At 37.1% G+C, this 27,635-nt stretch overlaps 1 protein-coding gene across 1 annotated transcript in view; it reads right to left on the bottom strand.

The window, feature by feature from the left end:
* The window catches only part of LOC146003999 (uncharacterized), a 133,049-nt gene extending 107,347 nt beyond the window's left edge, over positions 1–25,702 (bottom strand). Inside the window, exon 1 of the mRNA XM_083142548.1 lies at positions 25,339–25,702. Coding sequence (XP_082998674.1) covers positions 25,339–25,449 — 111 coding nt within the window. The 5' untranslated portion in view covers positions 25,450–25,702. The remainder of the gene's footprint in view (positions 1–25,338) is intronic.
* Between the last annotated feature and the right edge of the window lie 1,933 nt (positions 25,703–27,635).

Here is a 27,635-nt window from a genome sequence, read left to right as displayed (position 1 = left end):
TGTACAAAAGTGATATTTTATCATTGTAGAAGGGTTTCATCACGTCATAATGAAATTCGAACATGTAAAGTTTCGACAAGTCGAGAACCGTTGCGCCAACGTAAATTGGTTTTCTGAATTACATCAATTTTATATCTAGATTGAAAAGTGCCAAATTCTCGTTGTAAATTTTTCTCGACTTTAATCTAGGATCTGCTATCCACTTCCGACATTTATTCTTATCGGAAATTAATTTCACGTCTACGTGCTTTCTAACATTCTCCATGGTCTTTCCGTACACCGCATTGTTCATTAATTTAAAGAAGTCCTTGTCTAAATCGGAAGTGGCAGCTGTTCTATGTTGTGTGTTAGTTTCTATGCAAGGTCTTAACCACGTGGAATGTTTAAACTTTAGTATTCTTCTAACATTTACTATCTGAACACCCTTCCCAATCAAAAACCGGAGATTCTTGTAGTGGACGACGTATCTCTGTCTAGGGTCCAATGTTAACAAAAGCTTGTCTTGAACCGAGTCGGGTGGACATTTGATTTCGGGAGTCGGAGGCAAATCCGAAAACGTGTCGTGCAGGTGGTCGGAGAATTGGAGATCTACCTCTGCGAAGAAACCACACTCGCTCTCGTCGAAATGAATAATGTCTATCGAAGTGGGATCTAACCATTCGAATCCCCCGTAAGGAAGTCTCTGAACCATGGCATGTCCGTAGAGATTATTAACGTCGGCGTAGAAGATGTAATTCGATGCTCGATTTGAATCGTAATCTTCTTTCATGTGTACGTTATAAGCTTTTGCATGTCTCTGTACGCATTGCACCATTCCACCTCGTATCCCTCTTTCGATATATAGCAACATGTCAACGTCCGATATCAGTTCCAGCTTGACCTTTGTCTGGAATAACATTGCCGACCACGCTAATCCCGGTAGACTGTAGAAATACGCTGGATCTAATTTATAAATATTCGTTGCCGTTTTCCTGAACGCTTGAAAAACATCCGCGAGTATCGTCACGTCTAATTTTAAGTATGCGTCGTGGTAGTCTCCGAGTGTCCTACATTCTAATTTCTCCCACATGAGTTGCGCGTGTTGGTATTCTTCGTCCGTGATTCCTTTCTCTCTGAGTCTGCTGTAAAATTCTCTTGGAAATGGAAGAGCGTCGTCGTTAAATTTAGAACCATCACTAACATATTCGTAAGGATAAACCCCTTTACGTCTAACGAGTTCTATGTCTACGTTGGGAAAACTAGCTCTAGTTACTTTAAATTGATCGTCGGTGAGTTTGTTCGCTAAAGCATCCAGACTTGCAGAGAGAAATCTATACGAATCCAGGAAGCGCATCTCGATTGTATTTTTCGTTCCCGGAATCGACACTTGCTTGCTGAGACTAATGTAGCGTTCTTCATTCTCGGCCAAGACACCTATACGTTTCGGATCGTAGCCAAGATGTCTCACCAGGTGGTGTAAATCATATCCGCTTCCGTTGTGAAAGAATATGGGGATGAATTTAGGTTTCTGGATTTTAAGATTGCACGTGTTGCAAATTCCACCTATGTAGTATCGGCTGAAATGATCGTGGTGGAATATTTTTTTGTTCTCATCAGTGAAACTTTGATCACATACCGGACACACCTCAGTGGAATTGTAATTTTGGAGTTCATTTTCAGTTAAAGGTGCCATCGGTTTTGATGTAAGCAGTACGCTACCAATTACCTCAACCTCCTCCACCATTTTTTCCAGGAAGTGTTCGATTACATTTGGTATATATATGCTTCATTTATTTTATCACGTCGCACAACAACATAGCCGAAACTATTAGGTTGATGAAGCTGGTACGGCGTTGTGGAGGAAATTTCAGGATCCGGTTCGCAGTAGGAGAGTGGTTTCAGGAAAGACTCGAAATCTGCGACGATGATTGCGGGATGTTCCAACAATGCCTTGTGCATTTTGAATTCTTCGACTTCGTTCGTTTCGGGCATCAACATTCTAGTCGGTCTGTTGTCACCGCAATAAATTTTATGTTCGGCAAGTTTATCGATAGCAATTTGACGTCCGGTGTATTTTCGATAATTGAGTTGTTTTTGATCGTCGAACGTGGTCAAACACCTTGGGCAAACTTCGATGCAATGTTCATGCTTGGTTGTTTGGCTTCCTAGTAATCGAGACATTGAACGAATTAGCGTGTAATGATAGACATCCTCGTTGGAAATGAGAAGGAGATTTATTACACAAGCATCGTCATCGTCGATATCGCTTATCCTGACGGGATGCACGAGATATTTATCTGACGTGAAGGAATATACATTAATAGCGATGCGTTTTCCTGCACGATTTTCGAACTTTGTTATATCCGACAATGTCACCGGGTATTCAATGTCAGACATTACACTTCGAAAGTCGGTCTCGTATTGTTTGTAATTAGAAACCTGTTCTGGATGATTTGACCAATGAACAGGATGCAGTGCAGCCAATATACACCAAAGGAAACACTTTTTATCGCTGTTCTGTATATTTAACACAGCCCTCTTGTGTTGAATGTTCGGTGGAAGAGGAACGTAGCTGGAAGCGCGAAGAGGCGAGAATTGGTTCACGTAAATAGTTAACGTGTGAGGACTTCCACACAGAGACCATCCCGACCCTTTAGCCTCGAAATCGTCATGTTTCTTAACCAGCTCGTTGGAAACTTTATAATAGAAGTTGTCCAAATTTTCGACGTCAGCAAAATAAAGTGTCTGGTTTCTTGTACGATGATAAAAATACTCGTTGTGCCATCAACTTTCTCGTATTAAGAAAACAGAACAACATATACTTTTATAGAGTTGTTTTCAAGTTTATCTTTCAAAATATTTAGTACAGATGTTTTTGTTTCGTCCAAGAAACTTAGAATGTCACGGCCTGGTTCCGACTTAAATGAGAAATCCTGGAGTTGGTCGTTAAATGCAGATCTAATTGGTTTGCATTCATTAGATAATTTAATTTGCTTGGAAGTGGAAGCTTCGGTTCCTGGATCATCGATTTTTCTTTTCAATGTTCCTTCTTCGGTCGATGGTTTGCAAATTTTCAGGTGTTTACTTAAATTTGTAATGCTGATCATTTTTCCGCATCGAGCACAAGGCTTAGAAGGTAACGAACGATTAATTCTCGAACCTGTTTCGCTACATCTTGCCCTGTGCTTGCTAATATTAGTTTTAGATATTAATTTTTCGCAAGTAACACATTCGATCAAACTGGTGGATTCCATTATGCTTTCTCAGATCACACAAACCAAAAAGTCTAGTATATAGCGATACAATTTTCAGGTATGTTATTTTATATAGAATCTTTTTGGTTGCGAATACAAAACTCAAGAATTCAATCTACTGTGAATAGAATTTCAGGTATGTTATTTATATAGAATTTCTTGGGTGTGAATACAAAACTCAAGAATTCAATCTACTGTGAATAGAATTTCAGGTATGTTATTTATATAGAATTTCTTGGGTGTGAATACAAAACTCAAGAATTCAATCTACTCTGAATATAATTTCCAGGTATGTTATTTTATATAGAATTTCTCGGGGTGATTACAAAAAAATCAAAATTCAACTTAACGTGAATATAATTTCCAGGTATGTTATTTTATATAGAATTTCTCGGGGTGATTACAAAAAATCAAAATTCAACTTAACGTGAATATAATTTCCAGGTATGTTATTTTATATAGAATTTCTCGGGGTGATTACAAAAAATCAAAATTCAACTTAACATGAATATAATTTCCAGGTATGTTATTTTATATAGAATTTCTCGGGGTGATTACAAAAAATCAAAATTCAACTTAACGTGAATATAATTTCCAGGTATGTTATTTTATATAGAATTTCTCGGGGTGATTACAAAAAATCAAAATTCAACTTAACGTGAATATAATTTCCAGGTATGTTATTTTATATAGAATTTCTCGGGGTGATTACAAAACTCAAAATCTGAGACAGTTCAGTTTTAACGTGTTCATATTTGAAAAAAAAAATGCAAAATACGCCTTGGAGATTTCAACTAATCCACTTTACTAGATTGGAGAAACTCTAACTATTGTCATTTGGAACCTTTAACCTTTTTTGGTGACGTAGAGTACGCGTAGAGAGGTTGGGTTTAGTGTGTCGGTCGAGTCTAGGTGTCCTCTGTCCTCCCATACCAAAATAAACATAGGTCGTCATGGAACAAAAAAAAATGTTCCGAAAATTTTCTAAGTCCAGCGTTAAAAAAATCTTAAATTGCAAATATCTCGAAAATGGTAAGAGTTATCGAAAAAATAACTCGAAAAACACCCCCATCCCGGTAGCGAAGCTACCCTCCCTGTCGACTTTGGAGGTGGAGAATACGTGTACCAAGTTTGGTGGTCCTGGGGCCAAGGGGTAAGAAGTTAGCCCAACCCCCCAAAACTTGGATCACTCGTAACTTTTGAACGAATAGTCGTAGAGAGGTCGGGTTTAGTGTGTCGGTCGAGTCTCGGTGTCCTCTGTCCTCCCATACCAAAATAAACATAGGTCGTCATGGAACCAATTTTTTTTTCATCAATCGAAAATTTTCTAAATCCAGCGTTAAATTGCAAATATCTCGAATTTTTGACAAACAGACATAGGACAAAAAAAAACCTGGAAAGACAGAGACATGGACATAGATATTACACATAGACATAGCCATTAGACAACTTAACCTAACTTAACCGGGAACACGAGCCCGGACATAGACATTAGACAACTTAACCTAACTTGTTCATTAGACAACTTAACCTAACATTAGACAACTTAACCTAACAGGGATAGGACCCCGGGAACACGAGCCCGGGGACAGGGATAGGATCCCGGGAACACGAGTCCGGGGACAGGGATAGGACCACGGGGACAGGGGTCCAGGGACAAGTGGGGAACCCCCGGGGACAGGGGGTGGTCACTCCTCCGCAGCAGTGGTTGAACGCAGCTAATGATCGAATATTGTTTCCAATGTGCTTTGGATACATACATGAACACCATATATATATATATCAAGAACAACATATACATTAAACAACCCCGTTCAGAATCCGTAGACTCAACACAGAGAAGTAAATATACACACTGTTAAAGAGTCCTAGACACGCTGAAAAACTTTTGACCACGACCGGGTTCGAACCTATAGGCCACACGTAGAACGAACAATGACAAGAACGAGTGAACGCCTTAACACGCACGGCTACGGAGGAGAACCGAAAAAGGTTGTGTATAATTGTTCTTATATACCCAACAAAACTCAGAAACTGTCATACGCGAGAGCTATATTTTGCAACAACTATAATTACCCTACACTAGCAACAAGAACAAAAAAAATATATCAATTACTTGTATAATATTAATTAGTAACTTTAGATAATATTAATTATTAGTTTTCAGTTGTAATTAATTTTAAAAAAAACAATTAATAACATGTTAGGTGATGATAACCAAGTGCAAAAAGCATTGCATTTTTTTTTACACACAAACAAAGCACCACTTAGTTCACAAAACCTCTAACAGATGGCAGATAGTTACATGGTTCTAGTTAGGATGATGATTTTTGGGTTGTTGGATTGGGGTTGAAGAAGACTATTTGTTGTAGTGACCACAGTATTGTTTTTTTTTTGGTTTTTTTGTGTTTTCTGTTCTCTTACGAGAATTAATATAGGTTGTCATAGAACCCTCCAATTCATGACTTAGGAAAAATCTGTTTGGTGATTCATCATGTACACCTATATGTGAGAAAAAGTAAGAATAGAACCTATGATCGGAAATCCAAAATGGCGACCGGAAGTGGGGTTATCTTGGAAACGGTAAGACTTAGGAAAAATCCGTCTGCGGATTCATCACGTACACCTATACGTGAAAAAAGTATGAATAGAACCTATGTTTGGAAATCGAAAATGGCGACCGGAAGTGGGGTTATCTTGGAAACTGTAAGACTTAGGAGAAATCTGTTTGCGGATTCATCACGTACGCCTATATGTAACTAAAATATGAATAGAACCTATGCTCGGAAATCCAAAATGGCGACCGGAAGTGGGGTTATCTTGGAAACGGTAAGACTTAGGAAAAATCTGTTTGGGGATTCATCACGTACACTTATACGTGAGAAAAAGTATGAATAGAACCTATGTTCGGAAATCGAAAATGGCGACCGGAAGTGGGGTTATCTTGGAAACGGTAAGACTTAGGAAAAATCTGTTTGGGGGTCACCGAGCTATATTTCGGGCAATAAAGTACAACAACTCACCCTAAGACAAGTGCCTAAAACAACAGCATAGCCTTTCACAAGAGAAGAGGGGAAGAGAACATTACAACAACTCACCCCTAAGGCAAGTGCCTAAAACAAGAGCGTAGCTTTTTACGATGTAAATTTTTGAGGGGAAACCTGTTCGAACAATCGAACTAACATCAAGATCGTTTGAGAGTTCAACAGTCCGTTGCCCGAGGATACCGTGTGCAGCGTCATCCTGATCGCAGAGAAAGTCCTTCGCGTACGACGTGAAGAACGAGAGGGTCACAGAGGAGTTTTAAAATATTCGTGAAAAAAAATTTGCCACATACTAAAAAAAAATCTACTAAGTTTACTACCACAACTAATTATTATTCTATTATGTTATTTGCTTAGGTGAAGGGAAAAGAATGGTCTAGAAAGGGAAATTTTGCCCCTTGGGAAGCGAAATTGTTCACTCATAGCGTGGCAACACTGCGTCCAAGTCGCCGGTGGTGACATCTAGTAGCAAACATTAGAAATATTTCCACAGGTATAGTCTTCATGTTCTCAACTGAAATATTAAAACAAACGCGGAGTCCAATGTAAGTTAGTTCGGTGCGCAAATAAAAAAAAATGATAGGTTAAGTTATATCACTGAAGATCGTAAAAAAAAATCGTAAGAAAAAAAGGATAGGTTAAGTTATATCACCTAAGATCGTGGCATTCGTACCAAGTACGAGGTGGGAAAAAAGGGAAATTTCACTAAAACATCGCTAAACGCTAAAACATCGACAAAAAATTGTCAAAATATGTCAAAAACTGATATTCGATTGATAAAAAAAGAGGGAAAAAAAGGGCTCGTACCAAGTACTGCGTTGAAACGGCTAATATACACTACTAATACGGTCTAGGAACATTTTTCCAGATGAATTTAAATACGGTCCAGGAACATTTTTTTTCGGATGAATTTAAATACGGTCCAGGAACCTTTTTCCAGATGAATTTAAATACGGTCCAGGAACCTTTTTCCAGATGAATTTATATACGGTCCAGGAACCTTTTTTCCAGATGAATTTAAATACGGTCCAGGAACCTTTTTTCCAGATGAATTTAAATACGGTCCAGGAACCTTTTTTCCAGATGAATTTAAATACGGTCCAGGAACCTTTTTTCCAGATGAATTTAAATACGGTCCAGGAACATTTTTTCCAGATGAATTTAAATACAGTCCAGGAACCTTTTTCCAGATGAATTTAAATACGGTCCAGGAACATTTTTTCGAGATGAATTTAAATACGGTCCAGGAACATTTTTTCGAGATGAATTTAAATACGGTCCAGGAACATTTTTTCGAGATGAATTTAAATACGGTCCAGGAACATTTTTTCGAGATGAATTTAAATACGGTCCAGGAACATTTTTTTTTTTCAGATGAATTTAAATACGGACCAGGAACCTTTTTCCAGATGAATTTAAATACGGTCCAGGAACATTTTTTTCGGATGAATTTAAATACGGTCCAGGAACCTTTTTCCAGATGAATTTAAATACGGTCCAGGTACATTTTTTCGAGATGAATTTAAATACGGTCCAGGAACCTTTTTCCAGATGAATTTAAATACGGTCCAGGAACCTTTTTCCTGATGAATTTAAATACGGTCCAGGAACCTTTTTTCCAGATGAATTTAAATACGGTCCAGGAACATTTTTCCAGATGAATTTAAATACGGTCCAGGAACCTTTTTTCCAGATGAATTTAAATACGGTCCAGGAACATTTTTTCCAGATGAATTTAAATACGGTCCAGGAACATTTTTTCCAGATGAATTTAAATACGGTCCAGGAACATTTTTTCCAGATGAATTTAAATACGGTCCAGGAACATTTTTTCCAGATGAATTTAAATACGTTCCAGGAACATTTTTTCCAGATGAATTTAGATACGTTCCAGGAACCTTTTTCCAGATGAATTTAGATACGGTCCAGGAACCTTTTTCCAGATGAATTTAAATACGGTCCAGGAACCTTTTTCCAGATGAATTTAAATACGGTCCAGGAACATTTTTTCCAGATGAATTTAAATACGGTCCAGGAACCTTTTTCCAGATGAATTTAAATACGGTCCAGGAACCTTTTTCCAGATGAATTTAAATACGGTCCAGGAACCTTTTTCCAGATGAATTTAAATACGGTCCAGGAACCTTTTTTCCAGATGAATTTAAATACGGTCCAGGAACCTTTTTCCAGATGAATTTAAATACGGTCCAGGAACATTTTTTCCAGATGAATTTAAATACGGTCCAGGAACCTTTTTCCAGATGAATTTAAATACGGTCCAGGAACCTTTTTCCAGATGAATTTAAATACGGTCCAGGAACATTTTTCCAGATGAATTTAAATACGGTCCAGGAACCTTTTTCCAGATGAATTTAAATACGGTCCAGGAACCTTTTTTCCAGATGAATTTAAATACGGTCCAGGAACCTTTTTCCAGATGAATTTAAATACGGTCCAGGAACATTTTTTCCAGATGAATTTAAATACGGTCCAGGAACATTTTTTCCAGATGAATTTAGATACGTTCCAGGAACCTTTTTCCAGATGAATTTAAATACGGTCCAGGAACCTTTTTCCAGATGAATTTAAATACGGTCCAAGAACCTTTTTCCAGATGAATTTAAATACGGTCCAGGAACATTTTTTCCAGATGAATTTAAATACGGTCCAGGAACCTTTTTCCAGATGAATTTAAATACGGTCCAGGAACATTTTTTCCAGATGAATTTAAATACGGTCCAGGAACCTTTTTCCAGATGAATTTAAATACGGTCCAGGAACCTTTTTTCCAGTTGAATTTAAATACGGTCCAGGCACCTTTTTCCAGATGAATTTAAATACGGTCCAGGAACATTTTTTCCAGATGAATTTAAATACGGTCCAGGAACATTTTTTCGAGATGAATTTAAATACGGTCCAGGAACATTTTTTCGAGATGAATTTAAATACGGTCCAGGAACATTTTTTTCAGATGAATTTAAATACGGTCCAGGAACCTTTTTCCAGATGAATTTAAATACGGTCCAGGAACATTTTTTTTTCGGATGAATTTAAATACGGTCCAGGAACCTTTTTCCAGATGAATTTAAATACGGTCCAGGTACCTTTTTCCAGATGAATTTAAATACGGTCCAGGAACCTTTTTCCAGATGAATTTAAATACGGTCCAGGAACCTTTTTCCAGATGAATTTAAATACGGTCCAGGAACCTTTTTGCTGATGAATTTAAATACGGTCCAGGAACCTTTTTTCCAGATGAATTTAAATACGGTCCAGGAACCTTTTTCCAGATGAATTTAAATACGGTCCAGGAACCTTTTTTCCAGATGAATTTAAATACGGTCCAGGAACATTTTTTCCAGATGAATTTAAATACGGTCCAGGAACATTTTTTCCAGATGAATTTAAATACGGTCCAGGAACATTTTTTCCAGATGAATTTAAATACGGTCCAGGAACATTTTTTCCAGATGAATTTAAATACGGTCCAGGAACATTTTTTCCAGATGAATTTAAATACGGTCCAGGAACATTTTTTCCAGATGAATTTAGATACGTTCCAGGAACCTTTTTCCAGATGAATTTAAATACGGTCCAGGAACCTTTTTCCAGATGAATTTAAATACGGTCCAGGAACCTTTTTCCAGATGAATTTAAATACGGTCCAGGAACATTTTTTCCAGATGAATTTAAATACGGTCCAGGAACCTTTTTCCAGATGAATTTAAATACGGTCCAGGAACATTTTTTCCAGATGAATTTAAATACGGTCCAGGAACCTTTTTCCAGATGAATTTAAATACGGTCCAGGAACCTTTTTCCAGATGAATTTAAATACGGTCCAGGAACCTTTTTTCTAGGTGAATTTAAATACGGTCCAGGAACATTTTTTCTAGGTGAATTTAAATACGGTCCAGGAACCTTTTTCCAGATGAATTTAAATACGGTCCAGGAACCTTTTTCCAGATGAATTTAAATACGGTCCAGGAACATTTTTTCCAGATGAATTTAAATACGGTCCAGGAACATTTTTTCCAGATGAATTTAAATACGGTCCAGGAACCTTTTTCCAGATGAATTTAAATACGGTCCAGGAACCTTTTTTCCAGATGAATTTAAATACGGTCCAGGAACCTTTTTCCAGATGAATTTAAATACGGTCCAGGAACATTTTTTCCAGATGAATTTAAATACGGTCCAGGAACCTTTTTCCAGATGAATTTAAATACGGTCCAGGAACCTTTTTCCAGATGAATTTAAATACGGTCCAGGAACATTTTTTCCAGATGAATTTAAATACGGTCCAGGAACCTTTTTCCAGATGAATTTAAATACGGTCCAGGAACCTTTTTTCCAGATGAATTTAAATACGGTCCAGGAACCTTTTTTCCAGATGAATTTAAATACGGTCCAGGAACCTTTTTTCCAGATGAATTTAAATACGGTCCAGGAACATTTTTTCGAGATGAATTTAAATACGGTCCAGGAACATTTTTTCGAGATGAATTTAAAAACGGTCCAGGAACATTTTTTCCAGATGAATTTAAATACGGTCCAGGAACCTTTTTTCCAGATGAATTTAAATACGGTCCAGGAACATTTTTTCCAGATGAATTTAAATACGGTCCAGGAACCTTTTTTCCAGATGAATTTAAATACGGTCCAGGAACCTTTTTCCAGATGAATTTAAATACGGTCCAGGAACCTTTTTCCAGATGAATTTAAATACGGTCCAGGAACATTTTTTCCAGATGAATTTAAATACGGTCCAGGAACCTTTTTCCAGATGAATTTAAATACGGTCCAGGAACATTTTTCCAGATGAATTTAAATACGGTCCAGGAACCTTTTTCCAGATGAATTTAAATACGGTCCAGGAACCTTTTTCCAGATGAATTTAAATACGGTCCAGGAACATTTTTTCCAGATGAATTTAAATACGGTCCAGGAACATTTTTTCCAGATGAATTTAAATACGGTCCAGGAACATTTTTTCCAGATGAATTTAAATACGGTCCAGGAACATTTTTTCCAGATGAATTTAGATACGTTCCAGGAACCTTTTTCCAGATGAATTTAGATACGGTCCAGGAACCTTTTTCCAGATGAATTTAAATACGGTCCAGGAACATTTTTTCCAGATGAATTTAAATACGGTCCAGGAACATTTTTTCCAGATGAATTTAGATACGTTCCAGGAACCTTTTTCCAGATGAATTTAAATACGGTCCAGGAACCTTTTTCCAGATGAATTTAAATACGGTCCAGGAACCTTTTTCCAGATGAATTTAAATACGGTCCAGGAACATTTTTTCCAGATGAATTTAAATACGGTCCAGGAACCTTTTTCCAGATGAATTTAAATACGGTCCAGGAACATTTTTTCCAGATGAATTTAAATACGGTGCAGGAACCTTTTTCCAGATGAATTTAAATACGGTCCAGGAAACTTTTTTCCAGATGAATTTAAATACGGTCCAGGAACCTTTTTCCAGATGAATTTAAATACGGTCCAGGAACATTTTTTCCAGATGAATTTAAATACGGTCCAGGAACCTTTTTCCAGATGAATTTAAATACGGTCCAGGAACCTTTTTCCAGATGAATTTAAATACGGTCCAGGAACCTTTGTTCCAGATGAATTTAAATACGGTCCAGGAACATTTTTTCCAGATGAATTTAAATACGGTCCAGGAACCTTTTTCCAGATGAATTTAAATACGGTCCAGGAACCTTTTTTCCAGATGAATTTAAATACGGTCCAGGAACCTTTTTCCAGATGAATTTAAATACGGTCCAGGAACATTTTTTCCAGATGAATTTAAATACGGTCCAGGAACCTTTTTCCAGATGAATTTAAATACGGTCCAGGAACATTTTTTCCAGATGAATTTAAATACGGTCCAGGAACCTTTTTCCAGATGAATTTAAATACGGTCCAGGAACCTTTTTTCCAGATGAATTTAAATACGGTCCAGGAACCTTTTTCCAGATGAATTTAAATACGGTCCAGGAACATTTTTTCCAGATGAATTTAAATACGGTCCAGGAACCTTTTTCCAGATGAATTTAAATACGGTCCAGGAACCTTTTTCCAGATGAATTTAAATACGGTCCAGGAACATTTTTTCCAGATGAATTTAAATACGGTCCAGGAACCTTTTTCCAGATGAATTTAAATACGGTCCAGGAACATTTTTTCCAGATGAATTTAAATACGTTCCAGGAACATTTTTTCCAGATGAATTTAAATACGGTCCAGGAACATTTTTTCCAGATGAATTTAAATACGTTCCAGGAACATTTTTTCCAGATGAATTTAAATACGGTCCAGGAACATTTTTTCCAGATGAATTTAAATACGGTCCAGCAACATTTTTTCCAGATGTATTTAAATACGGTCCAGGAACATTTTTTTCCAGATGAATTTAGATACGTTCCAGGAACCTTTTTCCAGATGAATTTAAATACGGTCCAGGAACCTTTTTCCAGATGAATTTAAATACGGTCCAGGAACCTTTTTCCAGATGAATTTAAATACGGTCCAGGAACATTTTTTCCAGATGAATTTAAATACGGTCCAGGAACCTTTTTCCAGATGAGTTTAAATACGGTCCAGGAACATTTTTTCCAGATGAATTTAAATACGGTCCAGGAACCTTTTTCCAGATGAATTTAAATACGGTCCAGGAGCCTTTTTTCCAGATGAATTTAAATACGGTCCAGGAACCATTTTCCAGATGAATTTAAATACGGTCCAGGAACATTTTTTCCAGATGAATTTAAATACGGTCCAGGAACCTTTTTCCAGATGAATTTAAATACGGTCCAGGAACCTTTTTCCAGATGAATTTAAATACGGTCCAGGAACATTTTTTCCAGATGAATTTAAATACGGTCCAGTAACTTTTTTCCAGATGAATTTAAATACGGTCCAGGAACCTTTTTTCCAGATGAATTTAAATACGGTCCAGGAACCTTTTTCCAGATGAATTTAAATACGGTCCAGGAACATTTTTTCCAGATGAATTTAAATACGGTCCAGGAACCTTTTTCCAGATGAATTTAAATACGGTCCAGGAACATTTTTTCCAGATGAATTTAAATACGGTCCAGGAACCTTTTTCCAGATGAATTTAAATACGGTCCAGGAACCTTTTTTCCAGATGAATTTAAATACGGTCCAGGAACCTTTTTTCCAGATGAATTTAAATAGGGTCCAGGAACATTTTTTCGAGATGAATTTAAATACGGTCCAGGAACATTTTTTCGAGATGAATTTAAAAACGGTCCAGGAACATTTTTTCCAGATGAATTTAAATACGGTCCAGGAACCTTTTTTCCAGATGAATTTAAATACGGTCCAGGAACATTTTTTCCAGATGAATTTAAATACGGTCCAGGAACTTTTTTTCCAGATGAATTTAAATACGGTCCAGGAACATTTTTTCCAGATGAATTTAGATACGGTCCAGGAACATTTTTTCCAGATGAATTTAAATACGGTCCAGGAACATTTTTTCCAGATGAATTTAGATACGTTCCAGGAACCTTTTTCCAGATGAATTTAAATACGGTCCAGGAACCTTTTTCCAGATGAATTTAAATACGGTCCAGGAACATTTTTTCCAGATGAATTTAAATACGGTCCAGGAACCTTTTTCCAGATGAATTTAAATACGGTCCAGGAACATTTTTTCCAGATGAATTTAAATACGGTCCAGGAACCTTTTTCCAGATGAATTTAAATACGGTCCAGGAACCTTTTTTCCAGATGAATTTAAATACGGTCCAGGAACCTTTTTCCAGATGAATTTAAATACGGTCCAGGAACATTTTTTCCAGATGAATTTAAATACGGTCCAGGAACCTTTTTCCAGATGAATTTAAATACGGTCCAGGAACCTTTTTCCAGATGAATTTAAATACGGTCCAGGAACATTTTTTCCAGATGAATTTAAATACGGTCCAGGAACCTTTTTCCAGATGAATTTAAATACGGTCCAGGAACCTTTTTTCCAGATGAATTTAAATACGGTCCAGGAACCTTTTTCCAGATGAATTTAAATACGGTCCAGGAACATTTTTTCCAGATGAATTTAAATACGGTCCAGGAACCTTTTTCCAGATGAATTTAAATACGGTCCAGGAACCTTTTTCCAGATGAATTTAAATACGGTCCAGGAACATTTTTTCCAGATGAATTTAAATACGGTCCAGGAACCTTTTTCCAGATGAATTTAAATACGGTCCAGGAACCTTTTTCCAGATGAATTTAAATACGGTCCAGGAACATTTTTTCCAGATGAATTTAAATACGGTCCAGGAACCTTTTTCCAGATGAATTTAAATACGGTCCAGGAACCTTTTTCCAGATGAATTTAAATACGGTCCAGGAACCTTTTTCCAGATGAATTTAAATACGGTCCAGGAACATTTTTTCCAGATGAATTTAAATACGGTCCAGGAACCTTTTTCCAGATGAATTTAAATACGGTCCAGGAACCTTTTTTCCAGATGAATTTAAATACGGTCCAGGAACCTTTTTCCAGATGAATTTAAATACGGTCCAGGAACATTTTTTCCAGATGAATTTAAATACGGTCCAGGAACCTTTTTCCAGATGAATTTAAATACGGTCCAGGAACCTTTTTCCAGATGAATTTAAATACGGTCCAGGAACATTTTTTCCAGATGAATTTAGATACGTTCCAGGAACCTTTTTCCAGATGAATTTAAATACGGTCCAGGAACCTTTTTCCAGATGAATTTAAATACGGTCCAGGAACCTTTTTTCCAGATGAATTTAAATACGGTCCAGGAACATTTTTTCGAGATGAATTTAAATACGGTCCAGGAACATTTTTTCGAGATGAATTTAAAAACGGTCCAGGAACATTTTTTCGAGATGCATTTAAATACGGTCCAGGAACATTTTTTCCAGATGAATTTAAATACGGTCCAGAAACATTTTTTCCAGATGAATTTAAATACAGTCCAGCAACCTTTTTCCAGATGAATTTAAATACGGTCCAGGAACATTTTTTCCAGATGAATTTAAATACGGTCCAGGAACCTTTTTCCAGATGAATTTAAATACGGTCCAGGAACATTTTTTCCAGATGAATTTAAATACAGTCCAGGAACCTTTTTCCAGATGAATTTAAAGACGGTCCAGGAACATTTTTTCGAGATGAATTTAAATACGGTCCAGGAACCTTTTTCCAGATGAATTTAAATACGGTCCAGGAACATTTTTTCCAGATGAATTTAAATACAGTCCAGGAACCTTTTTCCAGATGAATTTAAATACGGTCCAGGAACATTTTTTCCAGATGAATTTAAATACGGTCCAGGAACCTTTTTCCAGATGAATTTAAATACGGTCCAGGAACCTTTTTTCCAGATGAATTTAAATACGGTCCAGGAACATTTTTTCGAGATGAATTTAAAAACGGTCCAGGAACATTTTTTCGAGATGAATTTAAATACGGTCCAGGAACATTTTTTCGAGATGAATTTAAAAACTGTCCAGGAACATTTTTTCGAGATGAATTTAAATACGGTCCAGGAACATTTTTTCCAGATGAATTTAAATACGGTCCAGGAACATTTTTTCGAGATGAATTTAAATACGGTCCAGGAACATTTTTTCCAGATGAATTTAAATACGGTCCAGGAACATTTTTTTGAGATGAATTTAAATACGGTCCAGGAACATTTTTTCCAGATGAATTTAAATACGGTCCAGGAACATTTTTTCCAGATGAATTTAAATACGGTCCAGGAACCTTTTTCCAGATGAATTTAAATACGGTCCAGGAACATTTTTTCCAGATGAATTTAAATACGGTCCAGGAACCTTTTTCCAGATGAATTTAAATACGGTCCAGGAACCTTTTTCCAGATGAATTTAAATACGGTCCAGGAACCTTTTTCCAGATGAATTTAAATACGGTCCAGGAACATTTTTTCGAGATGAATTTAAATACGGTCCAGGAACATTTTTTCCAGATGAATTTAAATACGGTCCAGGAACCTTTTTTCCAGATGAATTTAAATACGGTCCAGGAACATTTTTTCCAGATGAATTTAAATACAGTCCAGGAACCTTTTTCCAGATGAATTTAAATACGGTCCAGGAACATTTTTTCCAGATGAATTTAAATACGGTCCAGGAACATTTTTCCGAAGGAGTTTAAATCCGGTCCAAGTTCCGTATTGAAATGAAACAATACGCGACTTGGACTGAATTTAAATTGTGCGAGAAAGAAGATTCCGTCCGGTCCTGTTGTGTAACCCAATAAAACTCATTAGAATTTATGGGTTCCTGGGTCTTTATCAACCCTGGATGTAAATAATCCGCGGACAGTAAAAACCATGACGCTTATACTCTGTCCCACGAGTCCGTGGAGCAAGCGCACGAAAACGAGTCCTCTGTGCATGTAGGAACTCGAGACAGCCCGACCAACGAATGCACGAGAAGAAATGGGGGCAACACGACTGCAGCTATCGGCAGTTTGCAGCAGCTCACACTGCTTTTGCTCCGCCCACTCGCCTTCTCCCCTTCTCTATCGTCATTCGCCGCCTTGCTCCACTGGATCCCCACTGATTGATTTGAGTTCTTTTTATTTCACTTTTCTGCCGCTTTTGGCTAATCGCGAAGACGAGTGATATGATGAAATTGGCGAAGAGACGCTCATAAAGAACACTCATGCGCAGGCCGGGATTCGAACACCGGGCCCCTGGTGTCGTACGCGCTGTGATAACCATTCCGCTACGGAGGTCGGCACTCACAGATTCCCGAGACAGAATGTAGAAAAGTTATTTGGACGCCTTTCAACATCAGAATAAAGTTTCTTTCGAAACTGGAGTAGAAGTGAGGTGATTAATACTCCAACTAGTACATAAACAAACTTTTAAGTTGAGGAGTTAAAACTGACTTTCAAGGAGATAGAATTACGAAGTGCTTCCTAGAGTAATGTTAGTTGTCCTTGTCATTGCTATTACCGTTAACTCTAAATTGATGACAATTTATTGTTAGTTTTCACAATCTAGATCCGGCGGCATCATCCATTTCATGGTCGTACGATATCGAAAATAAAGGATTCCCTGATAACAATAGTATGCCAATTTTACGTCAACACGGCGCTATAAAAAAAAGTAGCTGGGGATATAAGAGGGGGTGGGGCGACGCAGCCAATATAACAATATCACGTCACGTGCAAAATGTATAATCATGGCAAAAGTTGGTCTATGTTGGCCGAAACCAGTGATGATATCATAGTGAGGCACGGGGCGGGCGCCCCAGTTCATAGGCAAACGAGTGCACGAAAGAGCCAGATCTGGCTCCAAGAGAGCTAAGTTGGCAAAACTGACTCGGAGGGAAAAGCCGGACGGAGACTGTCCGGCATGCCCTTAACTCGAAATATGTGGTATTGTTACGTAATATTTACGAATATAATAAATGTAACAAGTCTCGCGAGAAATATTTCCTCCAGTCCCCACACTCTTTGTTTGCTGGATAAGTTTCCTCTTGCAATAGGTAATAAATTTAGCCCAAACGTCACTCGAAGTTTTTCTTTGCTTATATTTCACAGTCCCATGAATGAGCACGACATCCAGGAACTAACTGCTTACAGGGACTAGTAATGTGGGCATACATATAAACATACTGATGAGTAGGGACATTGAATTTTCGTGATGCGCGAAATCGCGAAATGTGAAAAAAAGATGCAATTTTGAACATTCTGCACGTAACTACACCCCCATTCATGAAATATGCATGAGATTCATTCGCGAAGTAATGCGAAATGTGTGCTTTTCCACGAAATTAACGCTTCTTCGCGAAATAACCGTGAAATATCATCAAATTAAGTAGAAAACACGCAAAAACCGGCAATCGAGGTTGTGCGCGCAAACTGTCGATTTGTAACGAAACGTTTGCCTAAAGTTTCCTACCACTTGCAGCTGAAGAACGTTTTATCTTCGATCACATCAGGAAGACGCTGCAAATTGGGATTTCCCATACACATAATCTCAGTTCGAAAACTTCGCTCCCTGTCAAGCTGCATTCCGTTCTTCCCCCGAATGTCTACTCAACTTCCAGTTTCATTGAACTTGCTAGCTGTAGCAGCGATAAGATTTGTCTGTTCCCGCACATCAAAGGAAACAATGGTGTCATTTGTGTTCAGTCATGAATGAATTTTGTTTATCATCATGTGATTTTCAACATGTGTTTGTGTATGTGCAGTAGTGATTATTTTATTTGTTGGACAGCAAGGATATCCTTTAAATACATACAATGAATAAATCACTTGATATATGAAATTTAGAAATGAAGTGATTTTGTGTTGATGTTTTCTTTTTGGTTGGACAGCTAAGTACTTGTGTATGTGTACAGTATAAAAAAAAGTAGTTGTTTATCAATTTATACATCTTTTGTATGTTGTTTCCTCTCATAATGAAAAAGTGTGTGCCAATTTTTTTTTCCACCGCTGGTATATACCGCTGATCTAATATTTTATTTACCGCTCTCCTCAGTTTTTATTTACCACAAATTTGTCTCCCTACTGATGAGGTTCCGAATGTGAAGGGTGATTCATATTAGGAGTGAGTTGGGGTATCGTGTTGAAACTTGAACGCAACAAACTGCAATCCTGCACAATGACGCCACTAAAAATCGGAGACTAAGTGCTTTCAGTCTTTTCATCCCTCGTCAGAATATGATTCAAGGGTAAGCTTCTCTACCCCACCCTCAGCTTGTATCAGTGAACAAAAATGCTACAATATACTTCATAATGATTTACCCCTGGAGTTATTCATCTCTATTCGCGTGACCGTGCAGCTAATATTAACTAACTTGCCTTGTTAATCGTTGGAATTAGAGCTGAGCCGATAATGATGCATCGGCATAGGCGCAGACTCATGAAGCTTTGGGGGGGGGGGCTCGAGCCCCCCAATGTTATCGATGTGGGGGCAGAGGCACCCAAATAATTTTGCTTAAGAGAATCTAATGTATTATTTTGCTTCTCTTGTAAAGTTTACTCTGAATTGTGCCACACCAACTTAACTTTAAATACACATTTGAAATGTTCTAGACCATCAACTTTGGGGCCCGAGACCGCTAAACCATCAACTTTGGGGGGCTATGACCAGAGACAGCGAAACATGACTTATTACTATATACTAAGTATATAATTATGAGTATTGTTAACATTTTTACTAAAAAGAGTTTCAAAAGAAGATGTGCATGAACTAGGAGAGTTCGGGCTACAAATGGCTCTCACATGACATTCAGAACGAGATCATTGATATATATTAGGGAGATCTGTTTTGCGCTTCGTGGAAGCAGATATTAAAAGTCGGGAATATTTTGCTATTATGGTTGACGAAACTTGTGACATATCCATCCGTGAACAATTGACATTTTGCATTCGAACTGTAAATGAAAATTTTTATTTAATATTTTGGAGGAATTCATGGGCTTTTACGAGATTCCGAACACTGAAGCCAAAACTTAAAAAAGCGAGGGAGTGAGTCATTCATTAATTTGTTTCAGTGATCAGAGCCCCCCCCAATAATTTTGACAAGTCGGCGCCCCTGTGCATCGGTATCGGCCGATACCGGTGGTACCGGTATCGGAAAGTATCAATTTATTTATGGATACCGACCGATACTTTTCCGGCATTTTGGTATTTCACGGGGCTGGCTAAAATGCCGCGCGACACTAAGCTGGAAATTATGAAAAATTCGAGTTCCTTTATATTTTTACCACTTTTGTGTTAAAACACTGAATTTTGTGATAACATAACATGTAAATAATATTCTAATGTAATTCTTGAATATTTTAAAGTGAAAATGTTGGTAAATGGATGCATACAATCGGAGTGGAATACTAATATTAATCAATATTTTGATCAAATTTTCATTATACAATTCTCCAACATCGGCATCGGTGGTAATCGGTGAGAGTCAAGGTACCTTTATTAGGTAGGTCATTCCAGAGGTTCCGAAATTTTTCCCCCATGATCCTGTGCGCGCTATGACGTCATGAAGAGGACAGAATCGAACTTATTTCGTTAGCGAAGCTTGAAATAAATGGGTCTATTTCTTACGTATAGTCTATACGTAGTCTACTCCGAGTAGAAGCCCTGAAGATGAATTTCTTAGTATTATACAAGATGTTTAATTGAAGTAAAATTAATTACCACTATACACTATTTAAATTATTTATTCGTAGAATTTCGGGTGGGGCTCCCCCTGGCTACGTGCCTGTTTCCGAAACAAAATGATTTCGTAACTTCAAATAAATTTAGATTTGGAATGAAAATCATCCAAAGAGTTCAATCAAACTTTTTTTGGTAATACCAAACAAACCACTTTTTTCTGTACGTCGTTACTTGTAGTTATTCGATGGTGGGGCCATGCTGTATCTCTTATAGCCTATACTTAATACATTTTTTCCAGATAATTGGGAGAACGAATCTCCATGTCTCTCCCACTAACGACGCGCCTGGTTTGGAACCACTTTTTCTTTTATAACCTTTAATTTCAGATTACCTACTTTCGAAACGACATGCTTTAAAATTATCCCTTGTGCACAACATGCAGAAACACCCTTAAAGTACAACATACACAAGAGCGGTGGTTGCCCAGCTCTATCGATGACGCTTACATTGAGCAGGAATATAACAACATAAGAAACTCTTCTTCTCTCGACAATTTCAAATCAAAATTAAGAAAGCATCTTCAGAAGGCAACTTACCAGTACTGAAAACAAGGAGAGAAAATAAAATGAAACCTTTCTTGATCTAAATTTGTAGGACAAACACCGACCGACTTTTCTGTATTTTAAGTATTTTTGTTGTGTGTGTGTTCATGCTGTATGTGCATTTTTTACGTATCTTACAGCATATATGTGTATTTTTGTGTTTTTTATTTTCTTTGGTATTTTGATGTTTTATATTTCGCAAACTGTTAGATATTTCAACTAAATTTGTAAAATGTGAAGTAGGGATGGTTAAGTGTAAGAAAAGGCTTGTGCCTTAACTTCGCCATCCAAAAGAAGAAGTAAATAAATAAAACATTGCTTAGGATCTTGGGGGCGCTTATACTATATTAGACGCCAGGGCGACAGTTTTTTACTCTTCATGATTTATTATTAGTTTTAGACGTGTGTGAGGGCGAATGAGCTCTATGCACCCTTTAATCTATTCATGTATGACAGGGAATATATTACTATGGATCATGAAGAGCTTACCTCACGATAATATCTAAGACGATGTAATAAGGAATGCTTGAATAAGCTGGTTTAACAAAATGCTCTTTTACTTCCTCAAATGAAAACTCCCGTCTAAAGGAAAACTTACTATGATGTAATCAAGTGGAAAACTTTGTCCCATCGCACGAGTCAATTTTGCAATTAATAACTAATTGTCGCACCTAATAGGTGAGGTGGGGGAGGGGGATCCGTCACTCGGCACATGTCCGCTATGACAGATTATACGAACTCACGATAAAGTTAAGAAAGCTTACACGTTAAGTGCTTCATGAAGAGGTTGCACGTGATACGCAAGTGGATATTGTGTAGTTTTTTCCCCCGCTTTCCACCTTCCTTGTTGTCACAATTTTATTTTCGGAAAAATTACAATCCTTGTTTCCTTGTGATTCACTGCTACAGACGTATGCTAATCCCTCTTCAGGGCGGTTACACACACACACACACTCATCTTATCTCCTTTGTGCCAGCTGTCGTCTGTATCGGATTGATCCTTGATGCTTTTTCAGTAGCAGGTTATTAATTTCAACTCTTTCTGAAAACGCATTGGAGTAGGGTTGTGCGAACTCGTATAGTTTCTGATATTAAAGTTCACTTGTTAGATCAATATCGAGTTGACATATCTAACTACGAAAATACGGATATTTTAGAAATCGATGAACACAATAATGTATATCTAAAATAACGATATACTGATATCAACGATCACATTATCAATATATCTTTTATGGGAAGATCGATGTCAATATAGGACATGCCCAGCTGATACAAGTCGCTCATGACATAATAATAATAAAATAGTCTTTATTAGAGTCGGCGTGTTTCGGCCTCGAGGGCCGCTCTTGCAACAAACCCTTGTCTGTGTGATTAATACAAAGAAAAGTAAAGAACAAATTGAATATATGAACATATCCTGATTACATGTATGATGGATGAACATTGAATACAAAAATACAAATTCAATAAAAAAAATTTAAAAAAAAGGATTATATGTATAAACTAATGGACATGCATGATACAAAATACAACTTGAATAAAAATAAGAAATAAGGATTATATGTATAAACTAATGGACATGTTCGTCGCTTTCATCTTTAGTACATATACATGTATAAAGTCAGCTGGAACAATGAATGAAACAGTAATAGCAATAATAATAATACTAATAATAAATTGAAAAGAAAAGAAAAATTATGAAATTTAGAATGCTAATAGTTATAACAAGTTAAATGAACAATGGATATATATATATAAATAACAGAAAAGTTGCTCGTGATTATGTGTTTAGCTGCCTTGCTAGTAGATGATATATTAGTTTCTTTTTAAACTGCTCATGACACTGGATGGATGTTAGAGAGGTTGGAAGGGAATTCCATTTTTTGGTGGCAGACACGGTATACGATCTTCCGTAGGTTGTATTATGAAGTGGGACCGACAATAAATTTTTCCGTCGCGTTACATGTTGATGCCTGCTCGAATTTGTATTCAGTTTCTCAAAAAGATATACAGGTTGTTGCTGCTTAGTACTTTGTGTTAAAGTTAGTAACTGATATTTAGCTAAATTATTTGTGTTAAGCCAATTCAAACGGTGCAAGTATTTTGAAATGTGGTTCCTTTTTTTGAGCTTGTATATGAATCTCATGCATGCATTCTCTAGTTTTTGCAGTTTATTAGATATGGAGCTGCTTGCGTTGAAAGCAACTATGGCTCCATACATTTACCGTGATAATACTAGGCTTTCGCACATTTTTTTCTTAACCACACTGCCTACAATATTCTTTAAGTGGTACGTACAAGGCTCGAAGGGATTTGTTGGCTTTCTATATCTGCGTTGAGATATGATTTGACCAAGGACTTATTTAGGGGGGGTCCAGGGGGTCCGGACCCCCTGAAAGATTTATCAAGTACTAAAATTAAGTAATGAAAAATATATTCGTTTAGACGTTGTTGTATAATTCCCTTTGAACTTATTGGAAGACAAGGATTATATTGGGATCATAGGGTTTTGAGGAACACGAAGGACGTATTTAGGGGGTCCGGAACTCCTCCCCCCCACACACACACTCGAAAGACTTATTAAGTACGAAAATTAAATAATGAAAATATACTCGTTTAGCATTTGTTGTATAATTTCCTCTGAACTTATGGGAAGACAAGGATTATATTGGGATCATACTGGCTTTGAGGAACAGCAAGGATGTATTTAAGAGGGGTCCAGGGGTCCGAAACCCCCTAAAGACTTACCAAGTATTATTTTACCCCTGTATGTATGTAAATCTGAGTATCATCAGCATATTGGTGATACTGAGCATGTGAGAGACTTTTATGCAAGTCCATTACATAAATGGAAAAAAATAAGAGGTCCAAGGATGATCCACTGGGGGACTCCATTACCAATTTTTAACCAGCCAGAAGAGCAGTTATGACAGCCTCCTTAGTTATAAATACTTTAAAAACAAGAGCTAAAAAAATAGTGCGAAACAGCAATTGATAAGAACATAAAACATGCGAAAATCATGGCGACCCTACGTAAACATGGTCTTATAGGAAGCAAAAATGCCACTCAAGATATTCCTCAAGACATATTAAATCATGAACGATCACTTTATACGATCTTCGCAGAATGATGCTGACCACAGCACGCTGAAAAAAAAATTGCAAAAAGTTTTTGGCCATCAAACCCCTAAACTCACTCACATTTACTAGTCACCCCTCAAGACACAAAGAAGGCATTCAGCAGGATACGAAGTAAAGCAAGTGGAGACAATGGTATAAACCTAACCATGTTAAAATTGTTACTTCCTTTCTGCCTAAACACCATAACGAACATAATAAATAATTCCTTAGCATTACCAGAAGCATGGAAAAAGGCAATCGTTTTACCACTCGCAAAATGCAAGCCTGTTAAAATTGTGAATGATTTGCGCCCAATAAGTATACTTCCAATAATGCCTAAACTGACACGAACTATTGAAAATCTGTATGATGAAGTTGGCCCGCTTCAAGTTTCATACTTTATTACGTCACACGGTAATAAAAGAAGTTGTAATAGACCACAGATGTTGATTATATTTAAAAGTACAACAATTATATAATTTCCTAATTATTTAGTTTCCGTTGGTTAGTGGTCATTATTTTTTCAAAAAATGTGTTGAAAGTTTAAAACTGTCAAATGTTATTACCGGTATCATACGGTAGATTGTAGATTTCTTGCATTGTCGGCATGTTTTGTACATTGATTAGTGAAAAAACCTGTTTGTAATTGTATTGAGAATCTATATATTAACTTCGGATGTAAATTTTTGTCGATGAATTACCAGGATGTATCATAGTGACATTTCATGAAACACGTGAGGCGCTATTCCTTTAACTTTTCTCCGTAGAATACTTGGCACTAAACTTTTATTGTTCGATATCAACGCAAACGAAGCAAACCACATGAACGAATATCAAAAATTATACGAATTTCGATTGATTGATTTAAAATTTTGTGGGTGCAAAGGATTTCTGCAATAAGTGAATCAGACCAGTAGCGAGATTATTTTCAAGTTATAACAAAAGGCTTAGTGTATACTTTCTTGAGAAATATCGGCTGACATGTATATTCATAAGCAAGTAATTGTGAGATTATATATACAGATACAGAAGATGGCTGAAAATTTATTCTTAGGGAGGGGGAGAGAGAGAGTAAGGGAGGGAGAGAGAGAAGTTGAAGTAACATCCACCTCCTGCTGAAAAATGCATGTTGCCATATGGACAGAATACAAAAATATGTACTTACCTTATACTTTTGGTCTCTGCATGGGAACAACATTTCTGACAAAAAGGACGGCTTCGCACGAATACACAATCGCAACGATCTAACGCACCTTAAATCTTCCAATATTAACATTTGAGCGGTCAAAATGAACACAGCCTTTTCGACACAGTAGCTGGACTTAACATGAACAACTTGCTCCTCGACACTATTCGTGTTACACTCACAAAAGTCGACAAAACAGTACAAATGAACAATCCACTAGTATCACCCGCGTAACTTCCAAGACACGTTTTCTTCACCTTAGCTCTGTGCCTCATGCCATACCCCATGAGAGCCTTACACCAAACTGTCTTGAGTCAAGGATTACGGTTGAGTCCTGACCGTCGAATGTCAAACATTCCCTCCAAACGAGTTTACAATACCGGACCACTCTCCAATTTCTATGAAATTTCGCCTACTCACTAATTGTGAACTCCTAATCACGAATCTGCGTGTAATAATTGGCGGTCGAGTATGGAAATCGAGAAAAAAAAACGAAATAAACTATGTTTTCCGAACGTAACGTAACCCTACCATAAGAAAAGTAGCTCCACGGAACACGCCATTCTCCCCGAATGGGTGTCACTTATTGCACAACACTTTAGCAACAAAGTGTTCTGACGTCACGGAAGAGTGCTTTTTCATGTTAGGCAAGACAAGTTATAGTTCTCTTAGCCAAAATATTATTTTTTCTTTGTATTTATGCTAATGGGACCTAGGTAACACTTTACTATACCTGAGACAGATTTCTTCAAATTTACAGGAGAAAGTACTTACGCAAATCATTTTCTGTAGCGTTGTTGATGTTCGGGAATGTAATTTTGATTCATTTTAATGCGAATGCATGTGGTTTTGTACGAAAATCTATTTCCGACGCGCTATTGCTGCTGCCACCATTTGCTTCCTGCATGAGAGCACAATACGCTCTCATAGTGTCCGTATATGCTAAATTGAACGAAAGGAGTGCTAATGGAACCAAACCTAACAGGCCTAACCTAACCTAGTAGGTATACCTCGTCCCCGTGATGGTTTGTGGGGCTATCGTGAATTTTTGGGCTAACGTCAATGGTTTTTTCTGGCTCAAGGAACGATCAACGGTAAGCTATCGCCATGTTGTGTGTGGAAATAAACAAGAACAGTAAGTACTCGTAAATGTAAGAAATATACATTACTTTCCTAACAAATTCAATTATTTCACCTAAATAAGTGTTCCGGAATGCAGAATAGTACGTTAGCAATGTAAAAAAGTGCGAAAGAAATGATTCCCAGGTGTCTCAGGTATACTAAAGTAGTACCGGGACCTAACCTAACAGGCCTAACCTAACCTCATAGGCATTCCTCGTCTGATGTCAATATTCAAGGTAGCAAGATTGTTGTGCGTAAAGGAAGACCATTAACGAATTGCGAAAGATTGTTCCGAATTGCTGTGTATGCACAATGACCGTGGTAAATCGCAAGGTTATTTTACAAGTTCTACACGTAAATCTACAATTTTAATAAGTAACCGCCAAATATGAACTACAGATACGTCATCAGGACACCGAAATTAGTAAGTAGGCGAAATTTTGTAGAAATTGGAGAGTGGTCCAGTATTGTAAACTCATGCCCAGTGATGTGCGTCTACGCGTATACAACGATAGTCTACATTCTACACGTAGACTATTTTATACACGTAGATTACGTAATCTATATAAACAACATGGCGAAAGGCGATAACTTACTAAAGGGAGCCGTGGAATTAAAAGAAAATTATACTGCGTATCAGTTGTTGATGTGTGAAGAGAACTTTTCATACTCTTTCTTCCAAATTCGATCAATTTCTCACCTAGGAAGAAACCTAATATAGGAAATATTCTAGTGTTTTATGGGAAAAAAAAGACCACTCTTGCCTCACGACTGCCATCTGTTGTTTTTTGCATACTATTTGTCTTCTTCCATAGTTGATGATAGAAGCGAAGAGAAATTTTGTTGTAAATAGGATTCCTTTCATTTCGTTAGGAACCAATATAGTTGAAAATGTAACTTTCCTTTCATGAAAGCCTTGAAAATTAATTTTAATGCACTTTAGATTGTCTACGTAGTCTATGTAAACTACAACCCAATGTAATTTACGCGTAGATTACGTGTAGACAACGCATGTAGACGTAACTTATAGTCTACGGCACATCACTGCGTCATGCCGTCCAAACCTTGGTGTTTTACTCGGAAATTCTGCCCGTTGGAAATTCGAACACTGAAGAAAATGAAACGCGAACACAATCACAGAGAAACAAGACGGA

The sequence above is a fragment of the Lepisma saccharinum genome, chromosome 21, assembly GCF_977018435.1.
Source record: "Lepisma saccharinum chromosome 21, izLepSacc3.1, whole genome shotgun sequence".
NCBI lineage: Eukaryota > Metazoa > Arthropoda > Insecta > Zygentoma > Lepismatidae > Lepisma > Lepisma saccharinum.
The sequence above is the reverse complement of the archived record's forward strand: the minus strand, read 5'-3'. Positions and strand labels throughout refer to the sequence as shown.